The following is an 18,102-nucleotide window of genomic DNA, read 5'->3' on the forward strand; positions in this document are numbered from 1 at the left end:
TTTACCATAATTAAAAAAAAACCCAAACATAACACTGAATCAAAAGGCAAACTGTAGAAATAATATATACAGGATGAAATTTAACTTGTGAGCCCAAACTATGTAATTAGTTATGGGTAGACATATGTTTTTCATAGTACTCAAAATAAACATGGGAATGATAAAGTTCAGGATACTGGTGACTTCTATGGAAGGAAAGAGGGAGGTGGCGTCAGAGGTAGTAATTACACAGCAGGCAACTGGGTCTGGAATGTTTTGTGTGTGTGCACTCAGGGGCCCAGTCTTGTCTGATTCTTTGCAACCCCATGGACTATAGCCCACTGCTATATCCCAAGGACAGAAGATTTCCCAGGCAAGAATACTGGAGTGGGTTGCTGTTTCCTCCTTTGGGGGATCTTCCTGACCCAGGGATCGAACCTGCATCTCCTGTGTCTCCTACGTTGGCAGGCAGATTCTTTACCACTGTGTAACCTGGGAAGCCCCCTGGAGTGTTTTATTTCTGTAAGATATCTGAAGCAAATAGAGTGGCAAAATGTCAAGACTGAAGAAGGCTGGCCAGTAGGTATGTGGGTGTTCCTTGTGTTACTCTGTATTTCCATGTACTTGAAGGGTATCGTCATAACAGACGTACAACCTGCGTCAGACCATGCGTCTGCTTTCCCCATCAGGCCAGGACCTTGATAGTGGTCACCTTAGAGACTAGGTGTTTTTGGTGGGGTGGCCAATGGCATAAACTCTAGCTGTGGTATCCATTCTTACTGCTCAGAGCTTAAATAACACACAAGGCAGAATCCAAATGTGTCTCTCTTTTCAAGCCCACACGTTTGCAGATTGCTCTGTTTGTCTAAGTTAACAGCAACGGTAAGTAAAATCCAGTGTTCCCTGGCCTGGAAGATCTCTGCCGTTTGCAGGAAATGCTCTGCCATCTCCTTGTGCTCTGTGCTCTTACAGTTCAGTGACTTTCAAAGTCGTTTACTGTGTGGAACAGCTGCTCCTCTCCTGGCCTGATAGCTAGGAATGGGTGTGGTCTTTCGCTGCAAAAACCCAGGTTCAATTGTGACTTACCTCAGTGGTTGGGGCTGACTCAGATTCTCTGGGTTCAAATCCTGGCTCTCACATGCAGCTTGCTTTTGAATTATTTTGGGTGCTATAGCAATAAAAAGAGATTTCCTAGGTAGCTCAGCTGGTAAAGAATCCACCTGCAATTCAGGAGACCCCAGTTTGATTCCTGGGTCAAGAAGTTCCCCTGTAGAAGGGATAGGCTACCCACTCTAGTATTCTTGGGTTTCCCTGGTGGCTCAGGCAGTAAAGAATCCACCTGCAATTTGGGAGACCTGGGTTTGATCCCTGGGTTGGGAAGATACCCTGGAAGAGGGATGGCAACCCACTTCTGTATTCTTGCTTGGAGAAACCCCACGGACAGAGGAGCCTGGTGGGCTACAGTCCACGGGGTTGCAAAGAGTCAGATGTGACTGAGTGACAAGGCACAGCACACAGAACATAGCAGTAAAAAGGAGATTAAATAATACAGTGAGTTAAAGTACTTAACCACAGCAGCCACCTAATAAGCCCTCAGCAAACCTTCTCATTTATTCTCATGGTCATAGTTACTGATCCTCTCTGGCCCTCAGTTCCAATGGTACCCTTAGCATCAAAGGTAGTTTTATGATTGCCAATCAATTTGCTGTCCCTCCTAACAAAAATGGTGATTAGGAAAGAGTTAAAAACACTGACTGATGTGAAACTCTGCCCCCTCAGAAAAACTCTCCCTTGGGGGTCTCTAAAATGTTGTGTTCTTTAGGTAAATAATTGGCTTATGAGTTTGTTAATGCTCTATGGGGCTTTTTGAGGCAGGCATTGTGTCTTTTTCTTTCTAGTCACTAACCCTGGCTGGGCTCCTGGATGTTTGATGAATGAATGAATGACTATGGTCAATAGCATGTCAGTTCTCTTAATGTTAGACATTCTGGGTATTGTGTACTTTTGATATATTTAGATCTTGTATTGACGAAATCCCTTATTTCTATATGGATGGGCCTAAGAGGGCATCTCATTAAAACCTTGGTTTTCAATCTGTATCTTTTTTTCTGTGTTTTTTTTTTTTTTTCTTTTCTGGATTATGAGTCTTTGAGTTCTTCAGAAGAAAATTACTCTATGTAATCTAGGGGGTAACTACTGATGATTTTTCATGTTTCTGTCTTATTAATTAATCTGGAAAATACTTCTATCCAATTTACCCTGATAATCCAAGGACATGAGTTTTTATTTCCAAATATTCCCTCTCTGAGGGGGTGTTAATTAATGAGGAAAGTGTGGGCAACTGGCTCTCCTTTGTCTTTATTCCCAGGTACCTTCAAACAAGGGCTAGTGGTGCTAGTGATGAAGAACCCAACTGCTAATGCAGGAGACCTGGGTTAGATCTCTGGGTCAGGAAGATCCCCTGGAGAAGCACATGGTAACCCACTCCAGTATTCTTGCCTGGAGAATCCCATGGACAGAGGAGCCGGGAAGGCTATAGTCCACAGGGTCATAAAGAGTCAGGCACAACTGAAGCGACTGAGCATGCACGCCGGCATCGTTGAACAAAGAGAAATCAAGATCCTTTTCTATTACCCTTGAATTAAGAGCAATTTATCAACTCATAATTCAGAAAGTTATCTTTTTAATTCCTAGATGATTATATTTTTACTAAAAGCATAAAGTTGGAATATCCCATTACAGGATGGGGTTGATAGATAAAGAACAATGTTTTAGACCAGTCACTGAAATTAGCCATGTTACAATTAGCTGTACTTGATCTGTGTGTAAATCATTGGAATTTGTGGTGATCCCCCCATCTCCAGGTACAGAGTCATTGACTGCCAAAGCTGGAGGTCATCTGGTCCAGTGTTTTTATTTAATTAAAAACTGAGGCTAGTGATATAGGGATTTTAATTGGAGTAAATTTGTTTTGATCTTTTTCAGCAGAGGATGTTATAAAACCAAACAATGATAGAACAGGCTGCTGCTTCTGCTGCGGCCGCTAAGTCACTTCAGTCGTGTCCGACTCTGTGCGACCCCACAGACAGCAGCCACCAGGCTCTCCCATCCCTGGGATTCTCCAGGCAAGAACACTGGAGTGGGTTGCCATTTCCTTCTCCAGTGCATGAAAGTGAAAAGTGAAAGTGAAGTCGCTCAGTCGTGTCCGAGGCTAACAAATGGCAAAGGGTCAATTTTTGTTTTATCTCCCTCCCTAATTTCTCTGCCTCCTTTAAAGTCCCTTACTGTGGTGAAACACTCAAAAGATGAGGAAAAAGAAGAAAGAAAGAGTGAAATTAAAACTGGGTTTTTGGTTCCTGAAAAACTGAAGCTTGCCAGTCCAGGTTCGATGCACGATACTGGATGCTTGGGGCTAGTGCACTGGGACGACCCAGAAGGATGGTATGGGGAGGGAGGAGGGAGGAGGGTTCAGGATGGGGAACACATGTATACCTGTGGTGGATTCATTTTGATATTTGGCAAAACTAATACAATTATGTAAAGTTTAAAAATAAAATTAAATAAAAAAAAAAAACCAGAAGCCATACTTCTGAAATATCAGGCTCATAGCATACTGCAGCACCTTTCATCTTGTTTTAAGATTAATGACTATCAAGCGGTTAATCATTCAGGGGGTTTCCTTTCACAGACTAGTAAGAAAGCTGGGGGGATGGGGTGGGGCTTCCCAGGTGGTACTAATGGTAAAGAACCCACCCGCCAATGCAAGAGATCTAAGACACTCGAGTTCAATTCCTGGGTCAGAAAGATCCCCTGGAGAAGAAAATGGCAACCCACTCCACTGTTCTTGCCTGGAGAATCTCATGGACAGAGCAGCCTGGTGGGCTACAGTCCGTGGAATCACAGAGTCAGACACAACTGAAGTGGCTTAGCACACATGCAAGAAGGCTCTGGAGCTTATTCTACAAGGTGGTCCCAAGACTGACAGCAGAGTGTTCCTTCCCCTCTCTGGTACCACCTGGATCCAAAGTGGAAGGATGGAGAAAGAATAGCCAGAGCCGCAGATCACCATAGTGATGGGTCAGGCACTCCTACCTGCTCTTGTACATGGGTTCCCTTGACCTTGACAGACATTTGTCACACAAAACGTCACATTCCTATTTAGAAATTTTGACCCTATTTGAGATAAGATGAAGTGCTTGCATTGCAGTTTTTTTTTTGGAAAAAAATTCATTCAACAAATATTTACTGAGAATCTACTTTGTATTGAGAAATTGGCCTAAACAGAAAGATGGGTAAGATCCACTCTGCTCTTTACAGAGTTAATTATAGATGGCTTTTTTACCTGCAGAGGGAAGGGCCTCTTGGTGGTAAAACAACCTGTTTGGGTCCCTGTCCTCCTGCTTTAGACATATCATGTGTGTTTAGTCATTCAGTCATGTCCAGCTGTTTGCCACCCCATGGTGGCAGGCTCCTCCGTCCATGGGATTCTCCATGCGAGAATACTGCAGTGGGTTGCCATTTCCTCCTCCAGGGAATCTTCCTGACCCAGGGATCGAACCCACATCTCCTGCATTGCAGGTGGATTGCTTACTGCTGAACCACTGGGGAGACCCTTTAAACACATCACTCTGTCCTAATAACCACAAGGACGTCAATTAGTGGTCTCAGATATTAGTGGGTAAACTGAAAGCTTCTTTTACCAATACATCTTGTTTACTTTCTAAGTGCTTTTTCAACATTACATCATAAGTACCAGGTCATATAGTTATATATAATAACAATTAGCACTATAAAACTCATCTTCTCCAGCCAGAGGTAGATGTTTTGAAAGACAATGAGTCTTGCAAATAATTCCACGTGATTAATAACAGGATTTGACAATGTGGTCAAAAATGCTAATTTAATTGCTTTTCTCTCAATATCTCATTAGGAAGGAAAGACTAGTCAAATTAGGTAGTTGGAGTTTAGTAGCCTGATGCTAAATTGATGTAAATTAACAGTAAATATTTGAAAACAACAGAGGTGATAAAAAAAATTTTTTTTAAAGCTTGAGTAATTGAATCCTGATTCAAAATGGTATTTAGCAGTAGAATGTAATATACTACCTACTGCTCAGTCTGTTATCTATCATTATCTTTTGAACCCTGTAATTGGACAAAGAGGAAACTATTCATAATAATAAGTTTGTTCTAAATCATCTGTTTGCTGGAGTCTGGGTGCACACTGCAGTCATACTGATCTGAAGACAAAACTGCTTACTTTACCTTCCCACTGTTTGCTCATCACTGTTCCCACAAAGTGCAGTGGTACTACACACCTGGGCAGTCCAAAGCACCTTACGCAAATCATTGAAAAAACAGCCATTTTTTCCCCTGCGTTCCATGAATAGGCAACACAAATCTTTATTTTCTGCAAGACGGGTGCCACTGAACCTGACCCAGCCCCTTCCTGGGGTGTATGTGCACACAACTATGCTGAACACAACAAGGGCAAACAGATTGCCTCCCGGAATTTTCATTAGATCCAACCACTTAGCTCTTTTATTTATCCTATCTCTGGTTTAATTTTTCCGTGATTCACAGCTATCCAAACATCAGGTCATGCAGGGCTCCTGCACACATAGGGCTCCTTCTAAGAGATTTAAATGGAAAGGCAATCCAAGTCATTATTGGTCTATTTTCAGTATTCATTATCAATAAAACAAGAGATCAGCATTTTCATGCTGTGTGAAGCCTTCAGGGAAGTGCAGGGTTGCTGTCATTATCTTTAGATCAGGCTGCAGCCTACTACCTGAAGAGGAAATGATGAGTCCATCAAAATAAAAACAAAATAATGAAAGGGTTAGAGTCACAGAATGGGCTGCTGACTGTCCCCTGCATGGCTCCCTGAAAATGTCCCTCTGAATTTAGTGGAGCCTAGATGGTAAAAACCACAGATCACAATGGAACATAAATTCACCTCGTAATGAGATTAGTAGGCAGGCAAAATAAACGTCCTGCTGTTATATTAGAGGCAGGCTCTAATCTGGTGTTTTCTTTGGAAATGATCATTTCCTTTGCAACTGGGGAATGGTGGATGCAACCTGTTTAAATCCAACAGATTCTGTTTTGCCACCATTATTTTTCATCTTGCTGTGTCTTTTTAATGGCAATCTTGAGGAGGCATTTAAATGAGTTCTGAGTCTTAAAGACTATTACCAAAGTGAGTTATGGGGGTCTGTGCTCATGATTATCAATTGTGTTTCCCAGATCCCCCTTTTAAGAACATAGTGCAACTCCCCCTCCTCTTTCTAAACAGAAGCTCAACTTTGGGAAAAGTGTGGTGACCCCCAGAGTCCTCCCACTCTAGCTTTAGGAATCAAAGGTAGAATAGACTCACTATTGTATTTGGAGTTTAAAAAAAAACAAACTTTTACCGCAACTTTACTACTTAAAACCACTGGAAACAAGTATCGCATACTAAAAAGCCTTAAGAAAATGCCCAGATCAGGTGAACCCACATAGTCTTTGAGTAGAACAAAGCCCTCGAGTATGTAGCTTGATTGCAAGGGACTTCCTTGGTTTTCAGCAGAAGGCAGTCTCACCTGGTGTACAAAGCCCTCCTCTCATTAAAAATGCAAGATAGGATCTCCTCGTGGATCCTTTCTACAGAACCTGGTGGAAGTTGGCTGCATCGTCCTTAGCAGTGAGTGGCATTTAATCAAAGCCTCTGTGAAATAATCTCAGCATTTCCTGAGCTCTGTGAAGTTATCAAGCAAGTTAAGAGGTCCTTTCAAAGGAATGGGAGATCAGACTTTGAATTTAGGAGTATTTGAAGCTTCTGCATAGAAGGTACAAGCAATGTAACGGACACCTATTTTCTCTACTTGTTCTAGGACTCAGACTAAAGATGTTCCTACTTCTCCGTCAAACTGTGCATTAGGAATAAATCATTTGCTAATACCCCAATGCATAGCATTTTGGCATATCGTTTTTCTAAGGCTGGAAAGAGACCACAGAAAACATTTGCATTTTCTAGTATGTGTTTTAGTGAAACAATTCCTTTTCTGCCATTGGCGTTTCCATTCAAAAATTTGAATTGCAAATCCAGATACTTTAAAGGAGAAATTATTTTGGGGCCCAGTTTAACAAGCTTTTTCTTTCGACTTTTCATGTCTCAACAGTTTAACTTATATCTCTTCATTTGTGTGTTTTCTATACATTGAATTTGCAAATGTCAGAGAGTTTAAGTCAATTCTCCTCCCATTCTCACAATTTTCCCTGCCTTCTGTTAACTCTTTCCTCATCAGATGAAAAGTTCAAGGAAAGATAGGTTGATTTTCCATTAGATAGGTAATTCTATTTAACTATGCTAATTCGTACTATCTTCCAACTTTTCATTTCCTTAACTCTCTCTTCCTCTTCCCATCGTATCTGTCCCCCACTCCTTTCTGTACCTCTGTGTTTATAATTTAAATTGCAAACAGTATCTGAATCCACTTTGCCAGTGTCCAGTATATCTGGTATGTGCTAATAATTATCTAATGGTCTCCCATGTATTAAACTCAGAGTTAAAGTTTCATGTCAAATAATCTCCCTGAAGGAATTTCCCAAATTATGTTTGCTTACCTCATACAAGTGAACTTGTTCTTGGGTTACAGCAAAGATCAGTAACACGTTATTTTGCACCAGTTTATCAATGAGTTGTCCAATTGTTGGATATTCCTAAAATTTAACACATAGATTTTAAGTATCTTCTTAACAAAAGTATATGAAATAAAGGGATATTTCTTTCAGAAATATCTTACTGAGTTTGGCATTTCAGTTCTCACAGGCATTATTGTGTTTATCATGCCAAGTAAACAAATACACAATTAGCATTACTTTCTTAATTGGCTTAGTAATTGTTTCCCAGATCTTGTAAGTCCATTTAATTCCTTAGAGTCAGTGCCTATCAATGTGGAGTATTATGCTCTGTCACTTCCAAGGAGATCACTAAATTTATTTAAAGACTTTAGTGTGTCATCTTTTCAAGGGTAGAGATGCATGTCTTCTCTAAGTGCCACTTGCCAGCAGGCTCACATTGTTGGGGAGGTTAGAACTGAGGGAGGAGCTGTTAGACTATGATGAATGTGACCAGCGTGACTCCTGCGGCTCTGACTGGAATTGGATGGGGCGGGATGAGGGTTGAGCAAGGGCAAGCCTGCGGAGGAAGGACGCACTGCAATTCCTAAACCCCTCTGACTTGAGATGTTCCTGTGCACTTCTCTGGTTTGTTCTTTTTGATGTCACAAACTGGTTTTATGGGATGCTGCAATTATTTTTACAGGACAATTGAAAGCACATTGTACTCAGTTTACTTCTATTTCGTTGAGGCATTCATTCCTGAGTGATATGAGCGGTTTAAAAAATAAAGTCATTCATTATCATATTGGCAGATGACCTTTACTTTCCAAGACTAGAAAACATGAAGCCCATTTGCCTGGCCTGACTCCAAATGTAGATAATATACAAAAGGGAAACTCACATTAGAGAGTGGTCTGCAAACAAGTCAACTAAGAATACTGTATCGGTTATGACTGTAGACAGCTCAAGTACAGGAACACTGACAAATAGGCCTTCTTATACGTGAATGTGCTTGCTGCATATATTCTCAGCACTTCAGGAATATTTTTCTAATGTGTTTTTCATTCAAGTTGAGAGAAAAGTATAATTTTGCCTAAGATACTCAGGTCAATTACCTAACTGCAGATCTGGCTATGTAATGCATACTTTCTATCCCATTTGGATTTTTTTTATTACAGGATATCAGTAGAATCCAGATAGTATAAAGCTTCCTGAGTCTGACATTCTCAGCCTCCTCTGAGTTTTAATTGCCCAAACATTAAGTATCCTTCACCCTTAAGCCTGAATTCTTCTGGTGCTGGTTTCTCCTTATCTCCATATATTCTTCCACCATCCAACCACTGTGCCTGTGTAGCCAGGATGGCACCATGTAGCCCTCCATAGGCAGGTGAATATGATTTTCTATTTGGTCCAGATATGCTGGTTTAACTCCCACAAATACATTGTAAGTTCCTCAAGGCCTGGGATCATGTCTTGTTATTTTGAGGCCCCAGGAGGCTGGCCCAGCGTTGAGTACATAGGAGGTGCTCCAAGGCCCTGGGGACTATGTTACAGGCAAAGAACTAGCCCACGGCTCTGAGCATTGTAGCAGCTTACTTAGCAAGAATGACTTGAACAGGTATTAGAGGAGAAGGTCATATCAGGTAACAGTCACTATTTGCTTCTGTGATCCTGTGTTTTCTGAGATGTCTATTATGGGGCATTTGAATATTTGCAAGAAAAAAGTAACAAGAAAAGTACCCATTTCTCAGTTTCTTCCCCCTCTTTGGCCAAAATACAAAAATGTGGCTACCCTCACTGACCTTATAATATGGAAGGACAACCTATATGATTAAAACATATATAAATTTGACGAACGCTACTGATCAAAATTTGGGCTTCCCTGGTGACTCAGATGGTAAAGAAACTGCCTCAAATGTGGGAGACCTGGGTTCAATCCCTGAGTTGGGAAGATCCCCTGGAGGGAGGGCGTAGCAACCCACTCCAGTATTCTTGCTTGGAGAATCCCCATGGACAGAGGAGCCTGGTGGGCTACAGTCCATGCTGTCGCAAAGAGTTGGACACGACTGAGACTAAGCACATTGATCAAAAGTTAGGTAGAAACGTCCATGTTGAAGTTTAGAGATTTAGGTCAAGAAACAGTAGCAGGTAATTTATGAACCATTCAGTTAAGTTCAGTTCAATCTCTCAGTCATGTCTGACTCTTTTCGACCCCATGAACCGCAGCACACCAGGCCTCCCTGTCCATCACCAACTCCCGGAATTTACACAAACTCATGTCCATTGAGTTGGTGATGCCATCCCACCATCTCATCCTCTGTCGTCCCCTTCTCCTACTGCCCTCAATCTTTCCCAGCATCAGGGTCTTTTCCAATGAGTCAGCTCTTCGCATCAGGTGGCCAAAGTATTGGAGTTTCAGCTTCAACATCAGTCCTTCCAATGAACACCCAGAACTGATCTCCTTTAGGATGGACTGGTTGGATCTCCTTGCAGTCCAAGGGACTCTCAAGAGTCTTCTCCAACACCACAGTTCAAAAGCATCAATTCTTCAGTGCTCAGCTTTCTTTATAGTCCAACTCTCACATCCATACATGACTACTGGAAAAACCATAGCCTTGACTAGATAGACCTTTGTTGGCAAAGTAATGTCTCTGCTTTTAAATATGCTCTCGGTTGGTCATAACTTTCCTTCCAAGGAGTAAGCATCTTTTAATTTCATGGCTGAAGTCATGAAATTAATTTCATCCGCAGTGATTTTGGAGCCCAAAAAAATAAAGTCAGCCACTGTTTCCCCTTTTATTTGCCATGAAGTGATGGGACTGGATGCCATGATCTTCGTTTTCTGAATATTGAGCTTTAAGCCAAATGAACCATCAGATTTTAAAAAACTAATTGCTGATACTATAGTAAGCATTTCTATATGCTATCTCACTAAAAGTTTTTTAGAAAATGGTTTTTCCAACCTGATATTAAAATTCTGCATTCTCTTTCCTTTTTCTTTCTATGTCCTACATACACCTCTGTAGCACTGTCATTTTAAGTAGTCACTTAAATTCTCTGTACCATTTCATACCAAGTATTAAATGGGGATAGTATGACCTTTTCCAGGTTACTACTCCATAATTCAATTGTATTTTAGCATGTTCCAAGCACTGTGCTGTCAGGAAATAGGGATAGTAAACCAGTTTTGGCACTGAGGATGCATGCTAAAGGCAGATACCAGCAAACACATTTCCATCTAGTGATGGCCAAGAAGCCCTCTGTGTACAAGACCTTGGGAGAGATAATTGCTTTGGTGCCCAGCAGAAGTCAAACAAGGACCTCCCCCTTCCCCAGAGAAGTCATGATGGAGCTGGGTTTTAACAGATCAGTAAGAGTTTCTCAGCAGCCTTGGGGGAAAGGGCATTTCAGACAGAGGGAATAACATGTGCAGCAGCATGGCAGCCTCATGGTCTGTTCAAGGGAAGCAATTAGACACACAGGGTTCTGGTGAGGATCAAATCAGATCATATACATCAAAAGAGCTCTGAAATTTTTACCTTGTTTTGCAAAAGTCAAGCTTTTTTTTTTAATGTCACCAGCATTTTTTTAAATTATAAAAATAAGCCAAATTTAATAAGTACTGGTCAAGCAGCACCTGATTAGTGATTTCCCAAGGGGCCCAGGGTCCATGAAAACATGGAATTATTGAGGGAACATGACTCTGGGACCATCACTCCTAGGGTTAGGCTGAGCCTTCCTTTCTAGGGCTGTGGTTCAAACAGAATGAACTGACTGTATTGCATTTTGCTGCCCTCTGGCTCTTTGAAAAATTAGGGAGGTTCTGGGATCATTTGTATTATAGCAAATCTGAACTTATCACATATCCCCACTGCCCTCCTGTGCTCCTATGGGAACCTCTAAAGGCGAGGAGAATTGAGAAAGGCCGATCTGTTAACCTCAAATCAGAAAAGGCACACTTCTTCTACTAAGTGTGGGTTACTCTGCTGTGTGTTACAGCAATTGCTGCTTCATTTGCCTACTTGTAGCCCTGAAAACAGTGTATGTAGAGTGTAGGTTACATACCAAGATTGTTGACATGGAATATTCATTCTTGCTGTCCAAGTGACAGAGCCCATCGTTAGGAATGACGATGCCTGCCAGTTTGCTGTCCATTCCAAAATGAGAGTCCGCGTCACTCACAAAGACCAGGAGATGGAGGGAATCATTCCGCCAGCCAATTTTTTCCTACAATGATAAAGAAGCATTTGGCTTGTATGGAAAAGAGGCAGGCATTTATTGAGAGTGAATCACTTATGCTTGGACACATTCAGATTATCAAAAAATATATTGCTAGTCAGTCTATTTTAGACTTTTTCATCTATTCTGAGTTGGTAATATTAATGTATTAAAAATGAAATTATGTGACATTTGTTTTATCCTGGATTACATTTTCAGATGATTTATGCTTCAGAAAAAAATGGTTTCACTACAATCAGTATCCAGTTGATCTTGATTTTTACAAAGTTAATTATTTTTACTGTCCAGCTTTTAATTTACCAGAAAAATGAGAGAAGGGAGTGAGGGAGGTTGTAGATTATCCAAAATCCAAGCTGAAGCAAAACTAGTTAAGAATGCAATACAGAATGGACTTGAAGTAAGCCTATTTTACTAAGATTTCACCCAACCTGTAGGCACATTTCTCTGAAAAAGAAATATTTCTCTTTCTGAGTAAAAAAGACATATTTCTCTTTTTACTGTTACCATCCAAAAATTATCAGCATAATACAAGGATAAGAATTGCTTATCAAAGTACGACTGCAGAGTACTGCTAACTGCTAATTAAGATGGTCTGTTGTCTGTTTCTTCATATAGCTCTCCCCTTTAATTAAGATTTGTCCAGGAACTAGTCAGCTTCTCTGGTGTCTCAGCAGTAAAGAATCAGCCTGCAATGCAGGAGATGCAGGTTCGATCCCTGGGTCAGGAAGATCCCCCGGAGGAGAAAGTGGCACCCCACTCCAGTGTTCTTGCCTGGAGAATCTCATGGACAGAGGAGCCTGGTGGGCTACAGTCCATGGGGGTCACAAGAGTCAGACACGACTTAGTAACTAAACTACAGCACCACCATTACGCCAGAAACTAGTAGGACAAACTTCATTGCAGTTATCCCCTCGTACCTTATCTTTTTCCTTCCTTCCCTAATTCCTTGGCCCTCCTATGTTCTGGGACCCTCAGTCCTATCTGTTTCCTGATATTTTCCATGAACGTCATCTGAAAACAGGAGAACTGTTTCCCTGGATATGTGTCTGATTGTCAAGGAGGAGAGGTATTCTAGCATTATCGTAGAAACACTGTGGCTTTTGATGTTTATTTTGTTGGTTCAAACCAATAGCTAGCTCATCATATGTAGAAGTTTATTCTGAATCAGAGCTGCTGCTGCCAAGTCGCTTCAGTCACGTCCAACTCTGAGACCCCATAGATGGCAGCTCACCAGGCTCCGCCATCCCTGGGCTTCTCCAGGCAAGAACACTGGAGTGGGTTGCCATTTCCTTCTCCAATGCATGGAAGTGAAAAGTGAAAGTGAAGTCGCTCAGTCGTGTCTGACTCTTCGCGACCCCATGGACTGCAGCCCACCAGACTCCTCCGTCCATGGGATTCTCCAAGCAAGAGTCTGGAGTGGGGTGCCATTGCCCTCTCTGTGAATCAGAGAATTTTTACTTTTTTCATTAATTGCTACATTTGATTTTTTTTTCACCATGGTTAGTTCAAAAACTAATGAATACACCCTACATCTTTGTAATTTTTCTGGCTGCACCACACAGCACGTGGGATCTTAGTTCCACAACCAGGGATCGAACACACACCCCCTGCAGTGGGAACACAGTCTTAACTAGAATGTTAGGGAAATTCCTGATCTTGATCTTTGAGAATTATAATATTTAATATATAAATTATATAATATAAATATATAATATATATATAAGTATATTAAAATTCTTTTAACCAATTTTTCCCAACAGTATTATAATTTTATTAGATGATTTGAACATGAGGCATAAAAATTATCCTCATTTCAACAAGATGGAATAAATGGTGTGTTTTAAGAAAAGTATCTGTTGTAGAAATATGATGACTAAAGGAAAGATAAAGTTAGCTAAGCTTTTCAATGATTTGTTCACAAGAGATGAAATTTGGGTTAACAGAATGAAACACTGCTCAACCTCAGCATACCTTACACACAGCAGCTTGCATAATTGCATCAAATCCACCTTCTGGGGTGTCAATATTAGCAGAAATTTTCTGATTCTTCACAATTTCGTTGAATCTTTCAGCATCATTTGTCAACGGCAAAATGTGCTTGAATCCAAATGTAGGCAAACAAAAGTATGGAATACTACTGCAAAAGGAAGATGTAAAATATTCTTGAAGAAACGTGATACAACACACAATGAATGGGTGTAATAGCCTAACAGCATTTCCTTCCATGAAGATGCATTTCATAAAGTGCCTGACTCTGTAACTTGGCTCTGAGTCTCACTGTTAAGGTTGTTTTATCATCTCCTACCCACCCCTTCCAAATGGGTCACATTAGCTAACACAAAGAGCTTGTTGTGTGTCTTGCATTGGTTCAGAAAAAACAGATAATCAGGTGATCCGATGCTCCTTGTATGTAGTCACTTCCTTCTATTGTCTCTCAACCAAAGCCCACCATTAAGTTTACATGATGACAACAATTCTTTTGTATTCTGATAGCTTAAATTGTCATCAAGGATGTCATCCTGTAGCAAGACTAAGAGAGGAATCTGTCTTCTTCTTATGCTCAGTCCTGCCTGCCCAGGGCCTGAAAATCAGACTGAGTCTCTCGATTCTAGAGCCCAACTTTGTTGTGATAGAACAGACCATGTGGGCCAACCTGGGGTAAAGCACTACTAAAGACAGTTAACATTTGGGGAAAATGCCATGTTTGGATGAGATCTGCCCTAAAGACATCACAGTAGAACAGAAATTGCTGACCCAGTAACATTTTATTCTGAAAGCCAGCTAGTAGTTGTACATGAGATTTTGAGCAAGTACTAAATGCTTCTGAGTTTTGGGTTTTCTTTTGAGAAGTGGAGCTAATAATGTACAGCAGTTTCTCAAAGTGTGGTCCTTGGACTTAGCAGCATGAGCATCACATGGGAACTTGCTATAAATGCAAAATCTGGGGTGTGACTACAGACCTGCTAAGTCAGAACTGGTAGGAGTGGGTTGAGAGACCTGTGTTGAACCAAGTCTTCCTGATGCATTCCAAAGTTTGAGAAACACTGGTGGAGAAGCACAGAGACAAAAAGAAGTAGCCACCAATGAGGTTGCGGGGTGCTGCATGGAAAGAGCTGGTTGACTTACACAAGCAGCTTGGCAAGTTCAAGAGTCTGCCTTGTCAGCATACAAAGAGCTGATGCAGCTTTCAGGATTTGGCTCTTTTTCACCAAATTCATCTGTCTGAGGTATATAGTCAATTCTCATTATTCACAGATTCCATATCTTTGAAAATTCATATTGCTAAAATGTATTTGTGACCCCCAAATCAATCCTTTGGGAACTTCTTCAGTCATTCATGTACATGAATGAGTGTACAAAGAAACTGAGTCCCTTGACATGCATGTTTCCAGGGGAGGTCAAATAAGACTCTGACTTCTTGCTTCATCACCCACACTGTAGAGAAATATTCTTTTCAGGGTCTATTTGGTGACATGTGTGTTTGCATTTTTGTGCTTTTGGACGGTTTTGTTGTTTAGAGTTGTCCCCCAATGCAGTGCTGAAATGTTCTCTGGTATTGCCAAGTGCAGGAAGACTGTGATGTGTCTTATGGGGAAAACACGTGTGTGAGCTTTGTTCTGACATGAGTTACAGTGCTCTTGGTTGTGATTTCAATGCTAACAAATCAACAACATATATTAAATAAGACATCTTTAAACATGAACATGCAGAAAACAAAAGTTATTGCTCAGTGGTGAAAAAGTGACCAGAGATTCACAGGAACCTAACCCTGTGTTTCCCCTAGGAGCAATACTCAGCATCTTCTAATGCAGGGTGTGAGCAGACTTTATAGAACAAGACTTCCGTAAATGTTGAGAATCAACTAGATATACAAATCAAAACGATTATGGATTTATTTACACTGAGAAATGGAGCTCTGCCAGAACCAGAAAGCTGGTGTCTGCAAGGATAATCACTTACTTTCTGTCAGTAGACTTTCACAAAAAGCAAGCCATAAGCTGATGTATTCTCAGGCTTCAGTACAAGGGGAGTTTGAGTTCCGTAGCATCGAATGGTACAGTCTGAGATATCCCATTTCCTTAATGAGGTATATTTTAAATTTTCTAATGATTTTAAGAACTCTATCTCTCAAAAATATGAAACTTTTTCTTGGTAGTTTTAAAATTCAGTTTACAATGTTCTTGGATATATATCTTAAAACTTTTTATGTAGTCAAGTTTTTCCCACCTTCAAATATGAAATGTATTTTAAAATGTGAAATGAAGAATTTTTAAAAAGTTAACCTACAAAATGACAATAATTTAGCATTTTTCTTAATTGCCTCTGTAATATTTAAAGTAGCTATAGAGTAGAAGAAAATGCATAGATTTAGAATAAAAAGACTGGATAGTTATCTATCCTTGTGTCCTCATCTATAAAATGAGGGTACTAATAATAGCTACTTCTAAAATTGCTGTGAAAATTACATAAAAAGTATATAACTGTGTTTTGAGGTTTACATTGTCCCTGGAGTCCAACTAGTCTTGAAAGTTTTCGAAAGTGTTAGTTGCTCAGTTCTGTCCTACTCTTTGTGACCCTATGGACTGTAGCCTTCCAGGCTCCTCTGTCCGTGGAATTCTCCAGGCAAGAATACAATAGTGGGTAGCCATTCCCTTCTCCAGGGGATCTTTCCAACCCAGGGATCCAACCCTGGTCTCCTACATTACAAACAGATTCTTTACCATTTGAGCCACCAGGGAAGCTAGTCTTGGAAATTGTTTAGTATTTTATAGGGGGCTGTTGGTTCATACTGTATCAAAATGGCATTAAAGCCTATTCTGGAGCCAGAGAACTAGAATTCCTATTGTCTGGTCAGAAATTTGTATCTTTGTTGGTTAGAATTATTTGCTATGTAGTTCTTACTAGAACTCTAATCTTTTAGAAAGGAGAATACATTTTTTATTAATTCAATAAACATATTCATGTGCTGGGAGATGAATGTAGCTTAAGCAAAGTATAATGTCAGAGCTGGGTCACGTCAAGAAATTTTGAGTGAAAACTGCCCATTTTGGTCAGAGTTCTTCCTATAAAGAATGCTTATATTTAGTTGTTATTTTCTTAGATAGCAATTGAAGGAATTACTTATTGCTGATTATAAAGATATATAACAAAAGGTTAACACCATCGTTTTTAGTGGAATTAGAAATGATTTCCATTTTTTCTTTATGTCTGTATTTTCACATGGTCTTATTACCTTTGAAATTTAAAATTATATACTCATTTTTTTGTGTGTACATATAGGAAATCTAAACATTCATGGTTGAGTTTTCTTCTTTGCAAAACTACTATGAATTTCTCATGGTTCAAGTCTTCAAAAACAAAACGAACACCAAATTAAATGTGAAATGATGTTTAAAAAAATCCCTCAAAATATTTGATGAAGAAAATTTTCTTTGTCTTGTTAAATATTTTTAAGTGTATATTACAATTCATTGCTGCTGCTAAGTCGCGTCAGTCGTGTCCAACTCTGTGTGACCCCATAGACAGCAGCCCACCAGGCTCCCCCGTCCCTGGGATTCTCCAGGCAAGAACACTGGAGTGGGTTGCCATTTCCTTCTCCAATGCATGAAAGTGAAAAGTGAAAGTGAAGTCACTCAGTCGCGTCCAACTCGTAACGACCCAATGGACTGCAGCCTACCAGGCTCCTCCATCCATGGGATTTTCCAGGCAAGAGTACTGCAGTGGCTTTCTATCATTACAAATATAGAAAATATGATTTGTATTGCTGTGTCTTAGACAATAGCATAAGGGAAACGTCTTTCAAAAATGTAAATCATTCAGGCTTCCTACATGGTGAAATTTTAGTGACCTTCCATCTAATGAAGGTAGAGAAAGCAAGCTACTTCAAGAAGCACTAGAGATTAGATTAAAGGTTTTAAAAGTGTGGTGTGCAGACCCACAGAGGTCCCTGAGACAATTTAAGAGTTTTTCAGGTCACACGTTCTTCATAATAATAAGAGATAATATTTGTCTTTTTCACTGTTGACATTTTCACTGATGATGCAAAGTAAGAGTAAGTAAAACTGCTGGTGCATTAGCACATGTCAAGGCAATTGCTCCAAACTGCCTAGTTCCTTATATTTTTTACCATCAAACATGCATCATAATTAAAAAAAAAAAGTGCTACTTTCACTTGATTGCCCTTTTTTTGGTTTGTTTTCTTTTCTTTTCTTTTTTTAAATATAAATTTATTTATTTTAATTGGAGGCTAATTACTTTACAATATTGTATTGGTTTTGCC

The 18,102-nt window shown here is 40.1% G+C and overlaps 1 protein-coding gene across 2 annotated transcripts in view; it reads right to left on the minus strand.

Annotated features, from left to right (window-relative positions):
• Positions 1-18,102, minus strand: part of ITGB6 (integrin subunit beta 6) — a 152,495-nt gene that overhangs the window by 66,346 nt on the left and 68,047 nt on the right. For both annotated transcript variants that reach the window (XM_070357504.1, XM_005897269.3), the window contains exons 8-10: positions 13,794-13,959; positions 11,649-11,810; positions 7,587-7,682 (exon numbers count right to left, since the gene is read on the minus strand). In XM_070357504.1, the coding sequence (XP_070213605.1) occupies positions 7,587-7,682; positions 11,649-11,810; positions 13,794-13,959 (424 nt within the window). The remainder of the gene's footprint in view (positions 1-7,586; positions 7,683-11,648; positions 11,811-13,793; positions 13,960-18,102) is intronic.

The sequence above is a fragment of the Bos mutus genome, chromosome 2 (genome assembly GCF_027580195.1).
Source record: "Bos mutus isolate GX-2022 chromosome 2, NWIPB_WYAK_1.1, whole genome shotgun sequence".
Classification (NCBI taxonomy): domain Eukaryota; kingdom Metazoa; phylum Chordata; class Mammalia; order Artiodactyla; family Bovidae; genus Bos; species Bos mutus.